Below are 24,732 nucleotides of genomic sequence, written 5' to 3'. Positions count from 1 at the left end.
GTGGAACTGAGCCACGACAGATCAGCCATGATCTTATTGAATGGCGGGGCAGGCTCGAAGGGCCAGATGGCCTACTCCTGCTCCTATTTCTTATGTTCTTATGTTCTTGTAGCATTTGCAGTATTTTGCTTTTATATTACCGCCTTACTCTTTTTTCTTTGGGATGTGAGCATCGCTAGCAAAGTCCGTCCTTTCTCCTTCCTTGAAGGAAGCTGATTATGGTCACCATTATTGAGATTAGCTTTCAATTCCAGAATTATAATTTTTTAATTTAGTCTAGGTCTCTAGATTATTATTAGTCCAGTGATGTTACCACAATGCCACTATCTTACCTTATTCCATGTTAGACCGGAAATACTCTGATCAGGATAGAACTGAAGGAAAGAATTTGACTTGAAGGATTTTTGGTTTGGCACAAAAATCATGGTAAGCATCAAATTATCCTTGCTGTGCTCTTCAGAGGTCGCATGAAGTAGCAAACTATCAGCATAATGGAACAGCACAAGGTTCACTTAACCTTGTATTCAATCACAGGTATTGCACATGGATTTATAGTTCTGACCTGGAAGCAGATGCAGGATAACAACAGATATGTTTTGATATCTGAGAAATATTCACTACTCAATGGTAGTCGTCGTATAATAACAATTTTAGCTAAAGTATTCCTGGTCTTGGCCTTTGAGTTTTGTTAATCTTGAACCGAGGCTAATGGATGCAACAGTTTCTTCCTCAGTGTGATGCTTGTTCATTTTACATCATTTCAGGGATGAAGTGAGAGCTCCGATTCCACAAAAGCAAGAAATCCTGGTGGAACCTGAACCTTTATTTGGTGGTAAGGTGTTGCAAACAATATTTCCCTAAACTATCAGTCTCTTACCTCTATGTAACAGGAACACAATTGCTGTCTGTGTCTGATGTAGTTTATCTACAGGTAAATCCACCCAAATGCTCATATTTGTGTCGGTTGTAATTTGGATGATTTACATTATACTGTAAAAAAAAAAGTTGTATTTATGTAGTGTTCTATCATCTCCTGAGTGTCTCCTAAAACATCTCTCAACCAAGTCAGGTGATTGACCAGCAATTCCTCTGCCACCCGTCTTCCTCTGAGCTGCTTGCTCCACCTATCTCTTTCCCACTTGAGCTTTGACACAGGGCCATCTGGACTCAAAACGTGAGCTCCTTTCTCCTCTTAGAGATGTTGCCAGACCTGCTGAGATTTTCCAGCATTTCCTCTTTTGGTTTCTTTCCCATTCCTCTCCCTCTCCCCACGAGCCTTGGTCCGTTTATTACCTTGCCCTTTCACCCTATTTGACCTTGAGAGGCTTTTGTCAGCACATTTCATATGCCATGGCACAAGAGATTGTCTATTGGTTTAATATGAGGGACAGGGTCATTGAAACGCAGAAATAGCTTTTTCTTTATTCAAATACTGTTCTCTGTGGACCAGTCATTTCAAGGATTCTACACTGCTGTGGGGAAAACAAAAGACTTAATTTGCTGTGGTTGCCTCACAGTGACCATCAGAACTAACAGATTAATTTTACAATCAAGCTTTAAATGTTGTTTATGAGCTTGTAGTTTTTGATGCACAGTAAACACTGTTGTGTGCTCCACAGCTCCTAAACGACGGAGACCCGCACGTTCCATATTTGATGGATTCAGAGACTTCCAGACTGAAACAAGTGAGTATTCTTAGTATTATTTTAAGAGGGAACTGATATGAGAAGGAAATTTCACTTTTCCATACAATGTAGGAAGATGATAAAATACTTCTAATTTTCATCTTTCAATAATCGTTCTCTGCTCCCATGCTCTATTCCAGAAAATCAGGTAGTCATTCACACTGATATTTATTTATGGAGATAGACATTACAAGCATACGCCTACAGTTTTAATAACCACAGTTTTGGACTCTGTCTATTTAGTGGGGACTCAAGTAAATCCCCACCACCTGTGTATTTAAGATATAATTAATAAATTGTCTGTCTGTTCTTTAACAAATTTGCCAGAATTGGCCCATGTGGGCATTGTTATGTGAAACAAAGGGGCTGGAAGATGCCAAACATTTTGTGTTTATTCTTGAGCCTGCAGAAGTGGGAGCTTAACAAGAGTTAAAAAAAACTTTTTCTTCATAGGAAATAGAATCCAGACCGAAGTAGTACCACTGGATTGCTGGTTGGTTCCTGGCTACTGAGCACTGCGTGTTCTGCATCGGGTGTTTTTCACACTGAGCAGAAAGGTCATGGGAGCCGGATGTCTAAACTATGCATCTGTGGTCTTACCAAACATGCTTCCAATTAGGTTTACTACCACAAATGTTTCCTTACATCTTTCCTTCTGCTGGACAGCAGTACTACTTTCTATTTTGAACAGAAATTTTGTTTCAAAGGACACTGTGTTAGATATGATTATAGTTGCACTCAATCACATTTTGGTTTGTTGCCACTGGAGGAGCAAGTGAGTCCAATTTGCATGTCCAATCAATGTAACAACAAAGATCGGTAAGGTTTTCACCTGTCATAGCCCCGTATGTAAACTTCATTTTATCACTTCAGAAAGTATGGTAAACACAGTAGTTTTGGTTAAGAAAGCCCACCAATGCCTCTACTTTCTCAGAACACTAAGGAAATTTAGCATGTCAGCTACAATTCTCACCAATTTTTACAGATACACCATAGTAAGCATTCTTTCTGGCTGTATCACAGCTTGGTCTGGCTCCTGCTCTGCCCAAGATCGCAAGAAACTACAGAAGGTCGTGAATGTAGTCCAATCCATCACTCAAACCAGCCTCCTATCCACTGACTCTGTCTACACTTCTCACTGGCTCGACAAAGCAGCCAGCATAATTAAGGGCCCCATGCATCCCAACATTCTCTTTTCCACCTTCTTCTGTCGGGAAAAAGATACAAAAGTCTGAGGTCACATACCAACCGACTCAAGAACAGCTTCTTCCTTGCTGCTGAATGAACCTACCTTGTATTAAGTTGATCTTTCTGCACACCCTAGCTATAACTGTGGCACTATTTCTGCACTCTTCTGATTCTTTTTCTACGAACGATATGCCCTGTCTGTATAGCGCGCAAGAAACGATTCTTTTCACTGTATACTAATACATGTGACAATAATAAATCAAATTTAAAAAATCGGTTGAGGTGGAAACATAATTACTGATTTGTCTACTTTGACACTTTGATCCTGATACCAAACATGTAAGTATTGGGTCTGGAGTCTGCATGGACAGCTAATTTCAGAATCCTAGTTCTAGCAAATTTGTCAAGTGTAATTTTGTAAGACCATAAGATTTGCACTCCCCCTCACAACAGATGGTTTCCCTAATTGAGTGGAAATTGTACCATTGCATTCTGTTTATCAACAGGCTGGACTTACCTGCAGTATAAATGCTGAATTATTATTAATGTACAAGATAGTCTTTGCTAAGTTAGCAGAACTATGAAGTGAAAGGACTGAGTTGGGACATATGGTGCAAGTGTATAGTGATGATTGAACATTGCTTCAAACATGAGAGCAGTCCCTGAGTTTCTGAAAAGTGGTGTGGAGATGCCAGCGTTGGACTGGGATAAACACAGTAAGAAGTCACACAACACCAGGTTAAAGTCCAACCACGATCAAATAAACTGGTTGGACTTTAATCTGGTGTTGTGAGACTTCTTAATTTCTGAAAAGTGGGCCATATTTAGTTGGATGTCTCCAACTGTAGTGATAGTTCCTAGGTAAGGTATACATTTGAGGTGCTGGACTGCATTTCAGGTAAAAGCTAGATAAGCACACACAAAGAATACAATCATATACTGATTGGGTGAGATGCAGTAATGAGGAGAGGAGGCTTGTCTGGAGCATGGATCATTTGGGTTAGAGGCCTGTTTCTGTGTTGTACATCTATGTAATTCTAAAATTATTGCTCGAGATATAAGTGCCCCAGTCCACACTGGGTTCTCCTCCATTGTTTTAGCAAATTCGTCTGTTTTCCGTCGATAGCCAGGATGATTGTTGGAGAGAGTAGATAGTGATTTTGGCTTGAAGGTATGATTTAAATGTTCTTTTCAACACAGCATACATTTACTTAGAGTAGGGAAATCAGGCAGAAAATTGATCTAAGGAATATTAGTTGGATTGTTGAATTGGACATCAAGTTCCCAGAAATGACTGGTTCAAAATGCGAATAATAGGATGACAGTGAAAAAGCATCAGGATGCAGGATCTAGGCCCGTACTGATGTACCATGGGCGGGCTCTTCTAGTTCTACTGAAAGTCAGTGGACTCTTAACTGCCTCTTCAAATTTTTCGGACAATCCCAGACTGCCCTAATTTGGAAGAGGTCCAAACATGATTATTCAGATTGAGCATGTAGCTATTTATGATCATTGGCATTTAAATATTTAACTTCTATAAATAAAATTTAAAGGTCCTTTGAAGTAAAATCAGATGACAGTTCAAATTCTAACACCTCTTGTGAATTGTGATGTACCAGATCTACATTTGATCTTGATAGTTTAATGATTTTGCGGTGCAAGTCATGGAGATGTTTTCAGTATTCAGTTGTTCAGGAATAAATTGGACTACAGCTCCTGACATGTGTACAGTTAAACATGGAAATCATGAAGTTTCTCTGCTTTTAGACAAGTTTCACTCCACCTGAGTTTTATTCATTCGTGGGATGTGGGCATGGCTGGCTGGTCAGCATTTGGCAGTCAAATGAATGCAATGGTGTGATGTTGAGTTGCTTAACCTATTAAATTGGCCAGAAAAGATTAGGGCTTGTCCATTCAGGTATAAATGAGTTTTTAACAGCATGGCAATTTTTAATTACTGTCAACCAATTTCTGACATTGAAGATGTACTTGTACAAGTGTGAACTCGTGTTCTTTCAGACTTAAAGGGTTTTTCTCCATCTCCCTTTTTTTTTGCTTTTAGTGATTGATCTTGCATTGAATCAAACATCCTAAATTACAGCCAAATTTGGATTTAGTGTCTCAGTGATGATTCTTCAATCTGAGATATGCCATTGCTTTGCTTTATTCACACATGCCCCAGATCCTCTGTAGAAACTGCTGGACTGATTCAGTTCTTAACTACTGCAATTTGCAGTGTAAAGGTTCTGGGAAAGTTGAAAGTAATGATTGGCGAGCTCACATCCTCGCTGCTGACCACAAAATCTAGTAAAAAGTCTGACAACACCAGGTTTTAGTCCAACCTATTTATTTGATAATATACTCACAAGCTTTCGAGGGACACCCTCTTCGTCAGGTGAATGGAGAGTTCTGGCCTCAGACAGAGCATATAAAGCACAGACTGTTTAGAGATTCCTGATTAGAATGCGAATCTTTACACCTAACCTGCTGTTCAAGACCTGAAGTGGCTGATAATGTGAGTGGAAGGAGCACTGATCACAGTTTAAAGAGATGTGTATTGTCTCCAGACAGTACAGTAAGTGAGGTTTTGCAAACCCAGGCAAGTCACGGGGGTTACAGATAGTGCGACATGAACCCAAGATCCCTGTTGAGACCGTCCTCATGTGTGCGCAACTTGGCTATCAGTCTCTGTTCAGCGACTCTGCGCTGTCGTGTGTCATGAAGGCCGCCTTGGAGAATGCTTACCCGAAGGTCAGAGGCTGAATGCCCGTGACCACTGAAGTGTTCGCCAACAGGAAGGGAACAGTCTTGCCTGGTGACTGTCGAGCGATGTTCATTCATCCGTTGTCGTAGCGTCTGCATGGTCTCCCCAATGTACCATGCTTCGGGACATCCTTTCTTGCAACGTATCAGGTAGACAATGTTGGCCGAGTTGCAAGAGTTCTTGCAACTCGGCCAACATTTCTTGCAACGTATCAGGTAGACAATGTTGGCCGAGTTGCAAGAACTCTTGCAACTCGGCCAACATTGTCTACCTGATACGTTGCAAGAAAGGATGTCCCGAAGCATGGTACATTGGGGAGACCATGCAGACGCTACGACAACGGATGAATGAACATCGCTCGACAGTCACCAGGCAAGACTGTTCCCTTCCTGTTGGCGAACACTTCAGTGGTCACGGGCATTCAGCCTCTGACCTTCGGGTAAGCATTCTCCAAGGCGGCCTTCATGACACACGACAGCGCAGAGTCGCTGAACAGAGACTGATAGCCAAGTTGCGCACACATGAGGACGGTCTCAACAGGGATCTTGGGTTCATGTCGCACTATCTGTAATCCCCGTGACTTGCCTGGGTTTGCAAAACCTCACTTACTGTACTGTCTGGAGACAATACACATCTCTTTAAACTGTGATCAGTGCTCCTTCCACTCACATTATCAGCCACTTCAGGTCTTGAACAGCAGGTTAGGTGTAAGGATTCGCATTCTAATCAGTAATCTCTAAACTGTCTGTGCTTTATATGCTCTGTCTGAGGCCAGAACTCTCCATTCACCTGACGAAGAGGGTGTCCCTCGAAAGCTTGTGAGTATATTATCAAATAAATAGGTTGGACTAAAACCTGGTGTTGTCAGACTTTTTACTGTGTTTACGCCAGTCCAACGCCGGCATACCCACATCACAAAATCTAGGCCATAGCTTTTCTTGCAGTCTTTCCAAGTAGATAAGGGGCCTTGAATCTAAATATCTGAAAGAAAAACCTTGTAGATGTCATTCCCTTAAATTTCCTGATTTTGTTACATTATATTCGAGCTCTTGACTTTTTTTCTTTCTCCCCTTCCCTAAGTTTAATTAAATGCAGGCTAGGAACTTTGTATATTAAATCGTTACTTTTATGAAATTGGGTCATTAGTAACATGGCAAGCAAAAATCAGCTGCGTGGTTGCACTGCAAGGAAAATTGTAATGATGGTTACAGGATTACTCAGAGAGGGAGGTGATTCCTGTCATGACTTGGTTTAATAGGACAAAGAGAGAGAGCTACTGTATTATACAGATACATGATTATTCTAACCCAGAATATACTTGGAGCAATTAACAATCAATTTAACTTTAAAGTTCATTGGTCTTGATGCACCTACCCTGAATGTTTTTCGAGAAAATATTCATAAAGTGGAAAGAGTGGAAGTTCATTTGAAATCCTAAATGGCAAAGGTTACTAATCACAAAATGAAAAATTGTGTCATGGAAAAACAGAACATTTAAAGAAATGGGTAGAAATGTATTACATGATGATGATTAACTGGAATATTGCAAACTGTTCTGCTTCACTTTCTTTATGGTGTTATTGAAACACCTCTTTATTGGAGGTTTAAGACACTCTGCTAACTGTTTTCTGTGTACAGAGTGTAGACCGTAAATGTATGCACTAACATTCTCTGGTACTGTGTTTACAGTCAGACAGGAGCAGGAGCTGCGAAATGGTGGTCCAGTGGACAAGAAGCTGACCACTCTGGCAGACCTCTTCAGACCACCCATAGACTTAATGCACAAAGGCAGCTTTGAAACGGTGAGGATTGGGAATGGAGCTAATGATTAGAGTAACAATTACAGGAACAGAGTGAACTTATTATGGAGATGCAGGGGCAGTAATATTTCTTTTTATAGTATTTTCTTCCCAGTATAGTCATGTAACTAATTATTTGATTACTGCACACTTGCTTGCTTAAATTCAGTATTGTCTTGTTTAATGCACAAGTCTTTTGAGAGCCCTCCATCAGATGTTGATTTCAACGCAAAACAGTAAGCTGCTGACTTCCTCTTGTTCCTCCCGATGACATGCCCAGCAGTGGCATTTTGAGTATATGAACTCTTAGAGTTCCTACCTGGGTGGTATTCTGTGCATTCATTCTGTTATTTGTTATTGAAGTACCATATAGTACGGTATATTTATCTTCATGTTTATGATGGCTTCTAAATGTACTATCAGATTTTGGTTTCCTTTCACTGGTTAAGTGCATTAATTACATTAAGGTTTATTTTGGAGGGGAAAAAAGTAACATTTTAGACAATACCAACTTGAAAATAGAACATTTTAATGTGAAAAAATGTTACACAGCACCTCAAAGGAGCATCATAAAAATGGTTTTGATTACAGTGATTGTCAATATTAGGAATACACAGAATCATGTTGGCCTTAAAGGTTTAAGAACTACCACATTACTGTGTCTCACTTCTCAATTGCATGTAGTATCTATATTGTTTCTTGGTTTTAGTCACACCCTTCGAAGCTTGAATACCGCCATATAATGTAGCCACTTACTCTGTGTGAATGTTCACGTTTTCCAAAGCTGTTTCTCTAAGTTGTCTATTCTGAAAAAGTAATTTGGCTGCCCATTTACAAAACTAAGATGTTCCTATCATGGTACAATGATTCAAGTTGTACATAGTACTCTAGGTGGAGCCAGAAGATTATTTAGTGCAAGCTCCCACTTGTTTCCTGGGGCAGGTGGCCTTCCCCTCAGGATTTTAAAATCTTATAATATAACCTGCAAATCTTTAAAGTATAGGTCTAAATTTTTGTTGTCTATAATTAAAGATCCTCTTACCTTCACCCCATTAAGCACTGCCAATTCAGATACAGTTTAAATGCAGAATGAATAAATATTCTTTTACACTTGTTACAATGGTATGAGGCTGTTTTCATTAAAACAGAGCTGGTAAACAGGGTATTTGATGGAGCATTTTAAAATGATGAAAGTATAAAACAGGGTACATAGGGACCGATTGTTTCCAGTGATTTAAGGATCAAGATTGAAAAGACATATGAGGTTAAATTTAAGAGATTTGGAGAGCTGACAACCTTCTTTTACCCAGGGTTGTGAAGATCTCGAAATAGCAATCTCAGTTTGGAGCAGAAACTGTGTTAGTCTTTAAGAATAAGTTTGTTATATGTTAAAAGAATGTTGATCGGATATAGAAGCAGAATGGTCACATGGGATTAGAATTAGTGCTCATGCGGGGAGTAACTTAAACTGGTTGGGCCAAACATAAAAATTGTGAATTCCAATGGTGTTATATTTACAGGCACATAGAACAAAACTAGTACTCAACAGTACTTTTTGTTCGCCAGGTAAGTACATATGGTCATGCATCTAACCCCACTCTGTCTACTGGCACCTGCTAGATAACCTCATCTGAGAGATGGATTTGCAGGATGTCTGAATTGCCAGAACTACGTTTGGTGCACATTACTGGATGTATCATTACTTAATTGACTGTCCGTCGACAGTCTTACTTTGGAGGGCAATGACTTCACATATCTTGGATCAACAATTATAAGGAACCTGTCCCTCAGTGCTGAAATCAGCACCGGAATTGCCAAGGCCATAGCTGTCATATTGAAGTTGACTGTGCGCCAACAAGAAACTAGCTAAAAATACAATGCTCTGTGTACCAGGCTTGTGTTCTTTGCATTCTCCTTTACAGTAGCAAGGCATGGACAGCTAATTGACTGAACAGTTTCTCCCTCTGCTATCTCAGAATATTGGACATCTCCTGGCAAGACAGGGTGCCAAATATTAAAGTACACGAGCATGCAGGAATCACAGTTCACTGAAGTCTACGATAAAGGATGTTTGCAAATGAGATTTCAAGTTGTCTGGGATCAGAGGCGATGCATGGAAAGTCCTCTCTCCTGACCGGACTACCTGGTGACAAGCAGTCAGAAAGGGCATGGAAAAACTAGAGAACAAAAGAAATGACTAGATAGCCAAAAAAAGAGCCTGCTGGAAGTGAAATAATATCAGTTGGACCAATGCAATTTATCTACAGATGGGATTGCCACTCATAAGCAGCCTCTGCAGCCACATTCCAGAAGTGACAAACTCCTTTACGCAATCCATCATCTCTCATGATAGATGGATACCATTACATCAGTTCACCAAAATTATGTTGCTCATCATTCTGTTGTGTGCAAGTGAGAGCCATTGAGTGTCCGTGATTCCCCTTGAAGTGTTGTATCCAAAACCATTGGCTTAATTGAGCAATAGCACCAAGCCTAGATTGATGAACAAGAGTTGGAAGTCCTTGCTGAGGAATAAAAAGCTTCAATAGCTGATTGACTGGTGACATGTTAAAAGCAAGCAGCATATTTATTATGAATTGTATCACATACAGACAAAAGTTTGGGACAAGAAGGCAATGAAGATCTGAACTTGGGCAAAAACCAGAGGACAACTTGCTCATCACTAGTGAGATGCACATTCTGCAATAGCAATGTTATTTTTTTGACAACATATTTAAATAAACCAGCAACTATCAACAAGTCTATTCATGATGGGTCTACCACTAAGACACAAAAGTAAAGTTTATTTATTCGTCACGAGTCAGCTTACGTTCACACTGCAATGAAGTTACTGTGAAAATTCCCTAGTCACCACACTCCACACATGTTTGGGTACACTGAGGGAGAATTTAGCATGTCCAATCCACCTACCCAGCACATCTTTGGACTGTAGGAGGAGACCCTGGAGCACCCGGAAGAAGTCCAGGCAGACATGGGGAGAATGTGCAAACTCCACACAGACAGTGACCCAAGCTGGGAATTGAACCTGGGTCCCTGGTGCTGTGAGGCAGCGGTGCTAACCACTGTGCTACCGTGCGACCCCTAAAATTTCCCTCTTAACAATAAGGTAGCTCAGCATCCTGCTGCAAAGTTATGAATTCCATTCATTCCCTCCTGTCCGGATGGTTCTGCGGAAAGTCTACAAAACCTATTTACTTTGCTGTGTGTTTACAGTTCTCACCTGTAGGATCGACAGAATGTATGCAATTGATAGAATGACTGTGAAAGACAGCAGTACGTCAGGTGTTAGTTCCTTGGTTGTTAGTGCGAGCAGCTGAGTTTGGCGGTTCAACATTTTTATTAGGTTTTGAGCTTGAAATCTGTCCAAAGATAACTAAATGTACAGATGGTGCCACCTGTAACCAGTGCCAAAATGGAAGCAATGTTCATAGACTCAGAAGGATTTGAAGCAGCTGGAGTTTTAAACGGAGAAATGACAGCTGGGGTTTAATGCTTTTAATAGTAAAGTGAATGAGATTTGGAAGAAGATATGGGCATCTCTGGGAACAAACTGGAGGACTAAAATAATGTTATATTTGTGGATGTTATCATGGTGCAAAGAAAACCAAATGTTGGGCTGCACACGGAAGACTAGTTTACAAATGAAAAGAGGCAAGTTTATGATTATACATGGCCTTGGTGCATCGGCATCTGGAGTGTTAAAACCAATTTTATTTCCTGGTTTTAAAAAGGAGACTTTGGAGATGGAGAAATTGGATGCATCTACCTGAAAATTAGTTGTGACTGGCAGCAAGATATTGACTCATTTTTATGATAATCAGAAGAAAGATGTGCACTTATATAGTATCTTTCACGATGTCATGACATTCAAAAGCACTTTACTGCTACTGAAGTTCTTTGGAATTTCAAATATAGGAGTTGTGGCAACCAATCTGTACATAGCAAGGTTTCACTTTGAAAGATAAATATTGGCCGGGACACTGAGGTGAAATCCCCTGCTCTTTTCTGAATAAAGCTATGGGATTTTTATGCCCACCTAACTGAGTGGAGTAAACCTTGAGTAAGCTTTGTTTTTGAAGCATAGATCATAGAAACATAGATCTCAGTAGCAGGAGTAGACCATTTGACCCTGCTCTACCATTCAGTATGATCATGGCTAATTATCCAATTCAGTAGCCTGATCCCACCTCTTTCCCACCATATCCTTTGATCCCTTTTGCCCCAAGTGCTATATCTAACTCCTTGAAAACATATGATGTTTTGGCCTCAACTGCTTTCGGTGGTTGCGAATTGCACAGGCTTACCATACTAGGTGAAAAAATTTCTCCTCGTTTCAGTCCTAAAAGGTTATCCTTAGACTATGACCCCCTGGTTGGGGACTCATCACCATCCTTCCTGACTGTTCCTGTTAGAATTTTAAGGTTTTTATGAGATGCCCTGAATTCTTCTCAACGCCAATGATTATAATTCCTACAACTCAATCTCTCCCTTTTTTGTCAGTCCTGCCATCCAAGGAATCAGTCTGGTGAACCTTCTCTGCACTCCCTCTAGCACAAGAACACCCTTCATCAGATAAGGAAACCAAAACTGTACATAATATTCCAGGTGTGACACCTCATCCAAAGAGTGCACTTCTGGCAGTGCAGCATTCCATTCCTCCTGCACTGGAGAATCAGCCTCCATTTTTATAAGAACATAAGAAATAGGAGCAGGAGTAGGCCATCTAGCCCTTCGAGCCTGCCCCGCCATTCAATAAGATCATGGCTGATCTGTCGTGGCTCAGTTCCACATTCCCGCCCTCTCCCCATAACCCTTAATCCCCTCGCTTATCAAAAACCCATTTTTATCCTCTTGTCTCTGGGGTGGAATTTGAACCTATAACCTTATAACACATGAAGAGAGAATGTCAAAAATTGAGCCGCAGCTTTTGTCTGGAAACTAGAACCAGTTCAAAAATGGTGAAATTTACAAATGGTACCACATTATGAATAGTTACACATGTAGTCAACATGGAGATACTCTGAAGAATTTGCAGCAGCCGGACTTGAGTGTGAAAGTCTCTGCTACTGCTTAATTACAGAATTTAGAGAGAAAGTTGGCCGTGTATCCTGAGATTTGCAGTAACATAGTCTGGAGACTTACATGAATGCTTATCTTTATGAAGGGGCTTCGTAAGTTGTAAGTTTCTGCAGAGATTTTGTTGCCATGTATGGAACTTCAGAGCTAATCTCAAGATGAAAACAAAAATACACTACTGATGTAGTTTCTTCTAAATGTGATCATAGTGAAACATACCACGAGGAATTTAGTCAGAAGCTTTCATTTTGAAAAGGGAATAGACGAAGTTGCTAGTATCTGAAAAAATTGATGGCTGATGATTTTTCTAAAAGATATTTAGTGATGTCTCTAAAAAGAGTTGGAATTGAGAAAGAGACCGAATAGAATGATGGCTGTTTTCCAGAAATACATTTCAGTGCTGTTAATGTCTACAGGTGGACCTATCTGAATGTTAGCGATAACTTGAGATGCTGAGGATATTCAAATTATCCTGTTGTAAATTTAGTAACTTCAGTATTTTCTTATTGCTCAACAGGATGTTTCAATGTCCTGGGTGTGTCATTGTGTCATGATGTGGGTATGCCGGCGTTGGACTGGCGTAACACAGTGAAAAGTCTGACAACACCAGGTTTTAGTCCAACCTATTTATTTGATAATATACTCACAAGCTTTCGGGGTTAGCCCCTTCGTCAGGTGAATGGAGAGTTCTGGCCTCAGACAGAACATATAAAGCACAGACAGTTTAGAGATTACTGATTAGAATGCGAATCCTTACACCTTCGGGTAAGCATTCTCCAAGGCGGCCTTCATGACACACGACAGCGCAGAGTCGCTGAACAGAGACTGATAGCCAAGTTGCGCACACATGAGGACGGTCTCAACAGGGATCTTGGGTTCATGTCGCACTATCTGTAACCCCCGTGACTTGCCTGGGTTTGCAAAACCTCACTTACTGTACTGTCTGGAGACAATACACATCTCTTTAAACTGTGATCAGTGCTCCTTCCACTCACATTATCAGCCACTTCAGGTCTAGAACAGCAGGTTAGGTGTAAGGATTCGCATTCTAATCAGTAATCTCTAAACAGTCTGTGCTTTATATGCTCTGTCTGAGGCCAGAACTCTCCATTCACCTGACGAAGGGGCTAACCCCGAAAGCTTGTGAGTATATGATCAAATAAATAGGTTGGACTAAAACCTGGTGTTGTCAGACTTTTCACTGTATCATTGTGTGACAGAAGAGTGTAAAACTACCTATCTGCATCTACCCTTTTGCATCCTTTAAGAACTTTTTAAGTTTCAATGAGATCAGTTTCTCATTCTTTGAAATGCTATAGAATATCAACCCAAAAAGGAACAGAAATCAAGTAGATAATGCCAGTCAAATTTGCTGGTGTGGGATTGGTGATTAATTCTGCACCATTGCAAGAAATCAAAAATAACCATTTTACTGGAAATTGGGAAATATTCGTTCTGACCAAGCATTTCCATTTGAACCACACAAAATGCATCAACAAAGAAGGAACTATTCCTGAACATAGCTGGGGAAAATCCAATGTGTAAATCTTGAAGCATAGCTATTTAGATACTGTGACCATTCTGTGATTCTATTTAACTTGCAGTCAGGAAATCTGCAAATCTAAACTAAAGACTGGAAATGCTGGAATTACTCACCAGGTCTGTCAGTTCCCACAGTGAACAACCTGGATGAGATGAAAGACAAGTTCTACGAAGAACTAGATGCCCTACTATCAGCAGTAAGCAGTACCAACAAACTGATCTTGCTTGGCGATTTCAATCCAAAACTAGAGTATGACTGTGCAATTTGGCAGGGAGTGATTGGGAGGCATGGAGTGGGCAAGCTAACAGTAATGGCCGACTCTTAATGAAGACCTGTGTAGCATACGATCTCCTTATCACTAACACAACCTTCCGTCTGCTTACCTGTAACAAGACCTCCTGGATGCACCCCGACTCTAAGTATTAGCATCTTATCAACTATGTCATTGTCAAGAGAAAAGACAGGCAGGATGTCAAAGTGACCAAGGCCATGTGTGGCGCTGACTGCTGGTCAGATCACAGGCTCATTGTCTTCAAAATGAGGCTCCGCATCAGACCAAAGAGGCGACCACAAGGAGGCAAGATTATGAAAAGAATCAATGCGGCCAAGCTAAAGAACCCCAGCATAGCTTCAGCAATGGCTGAAGACTTAGAAATCAAGCTTGCTGACCTACACCTCACAGGCAGCATTGAGGATGACTGGGAACACTTCAGAGATGCTGTCCATTCATCTGCACTGAAGATGCTCGGGCCCTCTACCCACAAGCAGCATGACTGATTCGATGAGAATTATGAGATACAGGCTCTACATGTTGAAAAGCACCGTCTTCATCGGGCCTGTCAGAACGACCCATCATCAGCTGCCAAGAAAAATGCTTTTACCAGTGCTTGCAGGACAGCCCAGAATAAATTGTGTAAAATGCAGGAAACCTGGCTGAGTGCCAAGGCAGATGAAATACAGGGATATGCTGACAGAAATGACTTGAAACGTTTCTGTGAAGCCCTCAACACTCTCTGTGGACCTCAATCTCTCGGGAGTTCCCCCCTCCTGAGTACAGATGGCACAACTCTCATTAGAGAAGGCTCAAATCCTGCAGAGGTGGGCTGGACACTTTGAAGCCGTCCTCAACCGACCGTCATCTAGTAACGATGAGGCAATAGAGAGGATTCCCCAGGTCGTATCAACAGCCCCATGTATGACCCACCGGTAGTAGCCAAAGTCATGAAAGCTGTCAACTAGCTATCCAGTGGCAAAGCCCCAGGGGCAGATGCCATACCCGCAGAGATCTGCTGGTCCTGTACATATTGAGAAGCTCACTAAGTTGTTCCAGTTCTTTTGGAAGCAAGATCCATTCCTCAGAAACTTAAAGATACTTCCTTTGTACACCTGTACAATGGAAGGGCAATCAGCAAAGTATGACAACCATCGAGGAATCTCGCTGCTCTCCGTCACACGAAAAACCCTCGCAGGAGTTGTGCTAAATCATCTGGTTACTCATTTGGAGCTGGGCCTGCTTCCACAGTCACAATGTGGCTTCTGCAAAGGACGCTGGACTATTGACATGATTTTTGCTGCGTGCCAACTTCAGGAGAAGTGTCAGGAGCAAAATTGCGAGCTCTACACAACCTTTGTTGATCTCGCGAAAGCCTTTGACATTGTCAGCTGACAAGGCCTGTGGAGGATCATGTCAAAGTTCGGCTGCCCACCCAAATTCATTCAGATGGTACGCCAGTTCCATGATGGCATGATGGCCAGAGTACTGGATGGCGGAGAATCCTCTGAGACATTCCCAATCACCAGTGGCGTCAAACAGGGCTGTGTGCTCGCACCCACAATGATGTTTACTGCCATGCCGAATGATGCCTTTTAGGACAGTGTTCCTGGAACCAGCCTCAAGTACAGAGTGGATGGGAAGCTCTTTAACCCGAGGAGACTTCAAGCTATTACCAAAGTGAAGGAGACTGTTTTGAGAGACTTCCTCTATGCCGATGACTGCGCCCTGTATGCTGGCTCAGAACCAGAGATGCAAGTCAGTATGGACAAGTTTTCCATGGCTTGTGACAACTTTGGATTCACCAAAGACCGAAATCATGCACCAGCCTGCTCCTCACACACTGTACACAGAACCCATAATCACAATCAAAGAGCAGGAACTACAGGCAGTGGACCAATTCATTTACCTTGCCAGCATCCTTTCCCAAGCAGTGACTATTGATAAAGAAGTTAACTGCAGAATAGCAAAGGCAAGTTCTGCTTTCGGTAGACTGTGCTCCACTGTATGGGAACGTTGAGGAATTAGGCCAGCAACAAAACTGAAGGTCTACAGCGCCACGGTACTCACTACCCCACTGTATGCCTGTGAAACGTGGACTGTGTATCGAAGGCATGCAAGACAGCTCAATCATTTCCACATGACTTGTCTTCACAGAACATTATGCATCAGGTGGCAAGACAATGTATCAGACACTGAAGCTGTCTCTAGAGCAAGTATACCATCAGTCCACACACTGCTGATGAGAGCGCAGACCTGGTGGGCAGTCATGTCATCTGTATGTCAGATGAGCGCATACCCAAGCAGCTCCTTTTTGGGAACTCTCTTCTGGAAGACGCTCGCATGGAAGGCAGAAGAAATGTTACAAAGACACGCTCAAGGCCTCCCTGAAGTCGTTTGACATAGACACGACCACCTGGGAAATGCTGGCACAAAACTGCCCTATCTGGCGCTGCCTCATCCACGAAAGCTGTCAAGCTTACGAAGCAAGGTGCATTGCTGAAGCACAACTTAAGCACGAGCTGCCCAAGTCCAGAGCCATCAGTGCAACAACTACAGTGTCTACACAAGTCTGTCCAATATGTGCCAGGACATTCCGTGCCCGAATTGACCTGTTCAGTCATCTTTGGACACACCGCATCCAACCTCAAAATGACTAATGGTGTTGTGGTCCTCATTGACGACAATGGACGAACAACAATGCCCGTGAAGCGAGGAACAGAGTTAAGGTTTTAGAGTTAAGGTTTGTGTCCTAATGCAAGATCACAAGACCTGAAATGGTAATTTGTGTTCTTCTCCACAGATGCTGCCTGATCTGATGAGTATTTCCAGCATTTTCTGTTTTTATTCAAGGAGTCTTGATATTATTTCTGAAAACAGACAATATTCCGAGATTGTGTATTAAGCCACTTGTTATATGTTTGGGTTCACAAAGCTGACTTGGACAATTTATTAGCCAAGCTTTTGAGAGAGGCTAGTAGGAGGTAGCGGCAGTGCAGAGAGAGAGAAGGAAATGATCAGTTTGCCTAGTATCCTGTGCCTTCCTCATTCTTCCTAGATAGTTATTAACAGAATCACGTTACTAATTTACTCAGATTTTAGGTAACTTTACAATGAATACTCAACTAATTTGCTTATTTTTGCTCTGTGGGTTTTCTTTGGGTGTATTGGTTAGGTGAAATAACCATTCTATACTGCCCCTTAGTGTCCAATGATATACAAGTTAGGTAGATTAACAATATTAAATACGCAGAGATAGGGGTGGGGGTATGAGCCTGGGCCTGGACAATATGCTCTTCCAGCACGTCAGTGCAGACTCGATGGGCTGAATAGCCCTCTTCTGGATTGTAGGGATTCTAAGATGTTTGAGCGCATATTTTTGGTGTTTTGCCTCTGCAAGGTGTGATGTGATCATCACTAAATGGAAAATGTTAAAATTACCTTCAGATTTTTCTTTTGGAAGGTTTAGTACAGCTTAGACTAGATTAGAAATTTTTTAACATCCATACACAGCAGAGAAGGGGTGCCTGTGCTGGGAGGTAGCTTCTAGTGCACAATTTCTGATAGTTACTGGAACAAATGATGCAAGAAACCTGACTGAGAGGAATCACAACCTGGGACTGGACAAGCTGATTGGAACATATACACAAAGTCAAAGTACACCGTAGACCTTTCAAGAAGTAGGTGAGATTTGGAAGAAACCAGAAAAAAAATCACATGCTTTGAGAATGCAAAATTATACAAATGTACGGCAGGCTTTGACAGAGGAGACAAATTGGAAAGTTATTATCAAAAATCCAAATTAATTAGTTGAAGGAAGCTACATTACAGTTTAATAATCAGTGTCACATGTAGGCTGCCATGAAGTTATTGTGAAAATCCCCTAATCGTGATACTAGAATTTAGCATCGTCAATGCATGAAACCAGCACGTCTTGTGGACTGTGGAAGGAAACCGGAGCACCTGGATGAAACCCACGCAAACATGGGGAGAACATGTAAACTTCACACAGGCAGTGACCTGAGCCTAGAATCGAACTCTGGACCCTGGTGCTGTGAGGCAGCAGTGCTAACCACTGTACTATCATGTCGCAGGAGATCAAATGACTTTGTAATGAAGTTCAAGAGATACTTACTTTATCGAACTAATTCTTGCTCAAGGACATTGAAGTGCATCTGAAATGGAAGCATTGGATTACTAGCTTAAGCACACAATGTAGTATATCAGATACACTGTTGTTAAGATCCTTTGAATTCAGTTTCCACGTGGCCATTGCTTCCTTCAGATCATTTGATTCCAAATGTAACTATTTCATGGTGCAATGATGGGTTCACTTTAGCCCCTCTACCGCAGCTACATTCGCGGCCAGGTGTCCCTGGAGAAGGAGCACGCGGTGTCCGCGGGCACAGTCGAGGCCTTCTGTGCCCGTTGGGTACCGCAGGGGCTGAGGTGCCTTATAGACCCCGACAGTCACATTTTGATTTGATGTGTCTTAAGTTTCTTTTGTACTTTTTGTTTCTGTTCGGGCTGTTACCCCTCATTTTGGGGAGCTGCCCCCTTTTTCTTTGTCTGAATGTAATTTGAGTTTGTTTACTTGGTTTGTCTGGAAAATACCCTCCGTGCTGTGTTCTTTTGGTAAGTATAATCTTGCTTTTTCGAGCTTTCTGTTCAATCTAGTCTCTTTCTTGTCAAAACTGTTACTTTTGGCCCCACTTAGTTCTTTCTTTTTGCCTCCCCTCCAATACCAAAACTTCCCACTGACAAATTTGTTGTTTGTGACAAACGCTACGTAAGTTTAATTCCCTGTAACATCTGTATCCATTCAAGGCTTGAATATAGCTCTTGAACACAGATCTTACAGTACTGCTGAACAAGATGGGAAAAAAGGTGGAATTCTGAGAATTTGAAAGGCGCTATATAAATATAAATTTTTTGTTTATATAGTCCTACCACCTTTTTGTCCACCCTCTCTCAGCCTTCTATGTCTTTGTTTGCTGCATCCTTCCTTATCACATTGGATTCTGTGCCAGTTCATTCTTTTGCAGAACTCTGGAGCTCCTTATCGCCATCTGTTTTCTTTTACTTTAATCTTCAAGTTTTTATAATCCAAGCTTCTCAATGATTTTTGTCCTATTTTTGATTTACCTTATATTACCTTACTATTTCCAACTTCCAGTCCTGTATTACCAGCCTTGGCCTTTTCCCCAGATTTTTCAATTTTAAAAAAAGTCAGGATCAAACGTGGTGAAATAGGAATGATATTTGTCCTTCCAGATGTTTAAAAAAAAATGTTCTTCGGATGTGGGCAACACTGGTATTTATTGGCCATCCCTTTGAGAAGGCCATAGTGAGTTACCACCATGAAGTGCTTCAGCCAGTGTGGTGTAAGTACATTAGAAATGCTGTTAGGTAGGGAGTTCCAAATTTTGACCCAGTAATATTGCAAGACCTGTTTGAAGGGTATTTGCATTTGTTGGCGGTATTCCCTGACAGCTGTATTTTGTTCTTCCAGGTCATAGAGGTCACTTCTTTGAGAGATGTTGGTGAAGGGTCCTTGACAATTTGTTGTACTGTATTTAATGGATGTTATTCAGTGCAACTATGGTGCAGAGATGGTGGAAGCAGTGAATATTTAGTGTTGGATGGGATGCCAATAAAGCAGGCTGCTTTGATCCTGATTAGTGTTTAGCTTCTTGTGTTGTTAGAACTGCCCTCATTCCAGGCAAGTGGGGGAGAGTATTTCCATCATGTACCTTATTCTCCCTTTGAAAATGATGGAAAGCAGATTCAAAAGATGAATTACTTGTCGCAAAATTCCCCATCTCTGACCTATTCTTGTAGCTGCACTATTTAGAGGACAAGTTCACTTCATTTTCTGGTTGATGGTGCTGACCTAGGATATAGATGATGGGGTTTTCAGTGATGTTAATATCATATTTGTTAAGGTGAGGACTGGTTACATTCTCCTTTGTTAATAGTCATTGCCTTGCACATCTGTGGCAAAATGTTACTTGTCACTTAGCCCAAGCCTGACAATTGTTCAGGTGCATGTGAGGACTGACTGCTTCATGATCTGATAGTTGCGAGTAGAAGTAAACAAGATGCAATTGTCAGCAAACATCCCCACTTCTGACATTCTGATGGAGGGTTGGTTATTGTTGAATCAGCTGAAGATGATTGAGCCTAAAATCTTACCCTGAGGGATATCCTGGGGCTGAGATGATTGATTGATTGCCAACAGCCTCAATCATCTTTCTTCATGCTAGTTATGACTTCAACCAATGGTGAGTATTCCCCTGATTCCTATTGATTTCAATATTACTAAAGGTCCTTGATACCACAGTTGGTCAAATACTGCTATTATGTCAAGGACAGTCACTCTCATCCATCTGTCCATGTTTGGACCAAGGCTGAAATGAGATCTGGAGTCAGGTATTTCTGGCAGAACCCAAATTGAGCTGCTTGATACATCCGTCAATGAGACTTTCCATTACTTTGATGATTGATTGACAGTAAACAAATGGGCAGTAATTGGCTGGATTGGATTTGTCCTGATTTTTGTCAATAGGGTGTACCTGGGCAATTTTCCACATTGTCGGGTAGATGCCAATGTCGCAGCTGCTTTGGAACATCTTGCCCAGGAATGTGTGGCTATCGCTGGAGCACAATTTTTAAGCACAGTAGCTGGGATGATGTCAGGATCCCTGCTGTATCCAGTGCTCTTAGTTGATTCTTAATCACATAATGTGAATCGAATTACCTGGAGACTGGCATCTGTTGTAACAGGAACATTCAGAGGAGACAGATGTGTCATCCACCTGGCATTTCTGTTCTTACTGGATTGATAGGACACATTTGCCTTGTGATAAAAAAAGAAAAAGCGAATAAGACAAATATAATGAACCTAAGGACTCTTGGGTTACATGAAAATGAAACAGTGCAAACAGGACCAAAATAAATTGAGTTCTTCCGAGGTCCATGACCCAGATTCTGTCAGCTACAGATGACCCAATCAAGTAAATATCATCCTGAGGAAGGCACGACTCTGATTTGTCTTTCAAGGCTAGTGCATGAGGGAAATTTGGACAAAAGAGCTTGAGGACATGCAACTTCTGTGCCAGCTCCTACATAACAGTCTTCGCACTGAGTTGTTTTAAATGACAATTAAAACATGTGATGCTTCATAAGTGAAAACTTTATTTTGGTTTCTCCCCTGCTATTTAATGTACAACTTCAGGTAATAAGCAAATTATAAGTAACATTTACTAAGCCCCATGGCACTTGTAGTTTGATTTCCCCAGGGGAAGATTGATGATTGTTCCTAATGCGGAGCCCATCTTTACAAAAAAAATGGTTCTGTGTCTCTAAAATTTGTATAGCAGCTCAATCATAGTTATTAAAACTGGCACCTGTTTGCCTGATTCCTTTCTTATTTGTTGGCTGACTTTTATTTTAACTTAAGATTTACAGATATTGCTGTTCTGCCAGGCCAAAAACTATTCCCATAAACTCATCTGCATTTCCTGTGAACTAAAGCAAAATCACCAGGGATGTTTTGACTTTATACTTAAATTCTCAAACTGTTCCACCACCTTCAGTGACCTATGCACATCTATATTCAGGTCTCTCTGCTCTTGCACTCTGTTTAGAGTTGTACCCTTTTATTTTATTGTCTGTCCATGTTCTTCCTACCAAAATTAATCACTCTCATTCCTCCTCATTGAGTTCATCTGCCACTTGTCAAACCATTAACATTTATAGATATTGGGAAGGGCAGGAATCCCTGACAAACTCCACTATTCCCCTTCATCCAAGGACAGCCATATACCACTACTCTTTGTTTCCTGTCACTTGGCCAATTTTGTATCCATGTTGCTACTGTCTGTTTTGTTCCATGAGCTCTAACTTGGCTCACAAGTCTGCTGTCAACATCTTATCAAATGCCATTTGGAAGTCCATGTACAGCACAGCAGCAACATTACCCCTATCAGCCCTCTTTGTTACCTCATTTAAAATCCCAAACAAGTTCATAGAATCCCTATAGTGCAGAAGGAAGCCATTTGTCCCATCGAGTCTGCACCAACCACCCAGGCCCTATTCCTGTAACCTCATATTTACCCTACTAATCCTCTGACACTAGGGTCAATTTAACATCGCCAGTCAACCTAACCCGCAGATCTTTGGACTGTGGGAAGAAACTGGAGCACCTGGAGGAAATGCACAGAGAGATGGGGAGAATGTGCAGACTCCACACAGACAGTGACCCAAAGCCAGAATTGAACCTGGGTCCCTGGCGCTTTGAGGCAGCAGTGCTAACCACTGTGCCATCCCAAGTTAAACATGATTTGCCCTTAAATCCAAGTTGGCTTTCCTTAATTAAGTGATTATTAATCTTCTTTTCTTCACCATGTCTACATCTGCTCTTCAGTAAAATGCTGCACAGTATTGTACTAATTATTATAATAAATTGTCATGTACAATTAGCCAATTCTAAAGTTTAGTAAATGGTGTAGATTTATTTCTGAGAAAAGTCTATTGCTGGATTTTCTCAAGCTAGTAGCACAAAAAGAACTGTAGTAAGGCATGACTGAGCTACTGTGGATGCCTCCCTTTTCAGAAAACAATTCACTTCCAGTACAGGATACAGCTCATCACTTAATACAAACCATGAAGTTACAATCTTCTAATCATTCATATGTTTTCTCTTTGAAAAGGCAAAGGAGTCAGGACAGCTGCAGAACAAGTGGTTAATGGTAAACATTCAAAATGTCCAAGACTTTGCCTGCCAGTGTTTGAATCGTGATGTTTGGAGCAATGAGGCTGTGAAAACCATCATTCGAGAACACTTCATCTTTTGGCAGGTACCAAGAGACTGGCAAGTGCTGTGCTACAGTTTTTAGTGAAAAATGTTCAGTATGCTATTGCTGGTGAAATGCAAGAATCTATTGAACCACGTTAATTATAGTGATTCACTTAGTAGTAAATTTTGGTCCAGTGAAATGAATGCACATTTAAATGGATGGTTTCTTCCAACTATTTTGTTTGTATTTGCTGTGACTTGATGTTCGTCTTACACTTGGCTGGTTACCGGGCCAGAGGAAGATCATGAATTTATAAGAGCGCAGCCAATCTTCCATCTGTTACATATGGGAAATCAGGCAGGATCTGTTTTGTGTGTAGATCCTGCTTGCCCACTTTTCCTCCATGCACCACACCCTGGTGATTCTTTGCATCCAAGTGCAGCAAAAGAAATTTTTGTCCACTCCAACTTTGGTAATTATTCAACTGTTTTGACATTTTGTTTGTGTGCTTTTGCTCCCTCTCTAACTCTGATATTTGCTCCTGTATTTTTTACACACACACACACACACACACACACACACACACACACACACACACACACACACACACACACCCTCTCCACATCAAATCGTTACTTTGGTGTTCATTTTTCCAATCTTGAATGTAATGCATCTAGTGCAATTGCTGGTTCACCCCCTGGAAACAAGTGATGAATCTATCACATGGATTGAGCTCTCTAGCGATAGTTCTTTGTATAGTTTTGGATTGTTCCAGTGGTCAAAACTTTTAAAATTTAGCTATTTGGCTTCAAGAATGTATTTTTTTAAATTTTAAAGATTGATGTAAGTGGGACCCAAAACATGTGATGCTTGTTGACCCCTTGCTGTATGAAATCAAGTAGTCTTCGTTGCCTTTTCCTTTTATCTGTCACACTGAACATAGAACATTACAGTGCAGAACAGGCCCTTCGGCCCACGATGTTGCACCGACCAGTTAAAAAAACAATGACCCTCTAACCTAAACCAATCCCTTTTCGTCCATAAACCTATCCACGGATCTCTTAAACGCCCCCAAACTAGGCGCATTTACAACCGCAGCAGGCAGGGCATTCCAACCCCTCACCACCCTCTGGGTAAAGAACCTACCCCTGACATCCGTCCTATAACTACCCCCCCCTTAATTTAAAGCCATGCCCCCTCGTGCTAGCTTTCTCCATCCGAGGAAAAAGGCTATCACTGTCCACCCTATCTAAACCTCTAATCATCTTATATGTTTCAATAAGATCCCCTCTTAGCCGCCTTCTTTCCAGCGAAAACAACCCCAAATCCCTCAGTCTCTCCTCATAGGACCTCCCCTCCATACCAGGGAACATCCTGGTAAACCTCCTGTGCACCCTCTCCAAAGCCTCCACATCCTTCCTGTAATGTGGGGACCAGAACTGCACACAGTACTCCAAGTGCGGCCGCACCAGAGTTGTGTACAGTTGCAACATGACGCTGCGACTCCTAAATTCAATCCCCCTACCAATAAACACCAAATCTGATCTGGCCTACTTCCCTTCTTCCCTACTTCCCTTTCTTAAA

The 24,732-nt window shown here is 41.4% G+C and overlaps 1 protein-coding gene across 3 annotated transcripts in view; it reads left to right on the top strand.

Moving 5' to 3' along the window:
- Positions 1-24,732, top strand: part of ubxn7 (UBX domain protein 7) — an 81,294-nt gene that overhangs the window by 31,496 nt on the left and 25,066 nt on the right. For all 3 annotated transcript variants that reach the window (XR_013886307.1, XM_080185300.1, XM_080185298.1), the window contains exons 3-6: positions 765-832; positions 1,620-1,685; positions 7,327-7,439; positions 23,062-23,208. Coding sequence is in view for 2 of the 3 variants with exons in the window: in XM_080185300.1 (XP_080041426.1) it covers positions 765-832; positions 1,620-1,685; positions 7,327-7,439; positions 23,062-23,208 (394 nt within the window). In the remaining variant the exon portion in view is untranslated. The remainder of the gene's footprint in view (positions 1-764; positions 833-1,619; positions 1,686-7,326; positions 7,440-23,061; positions 23,209-24,732) is intronic.

The sequence above is a fragment of the Carcharhinus amblyrhynchos genome, chromosome 3 (assembly GCF_965287045.1).
Source record: "Carcharhinus amblyrhynchos chromosome 3, sCarAmb.v2.hapA, whole genome shotgun sequence".
Classification (NCBI taxonomy): Eukaryota; Metazoa; Chordata; class Chondrichthyes; order Carcharhiniformes; family Carcharhinidae; genus Carcharhinus; species Carcharhinus amblyrhynchos.
Note: the sequence above shows the minus strand (reverse complement) of the source record. Positions and strands in the feature narration are given on the sequence as shown.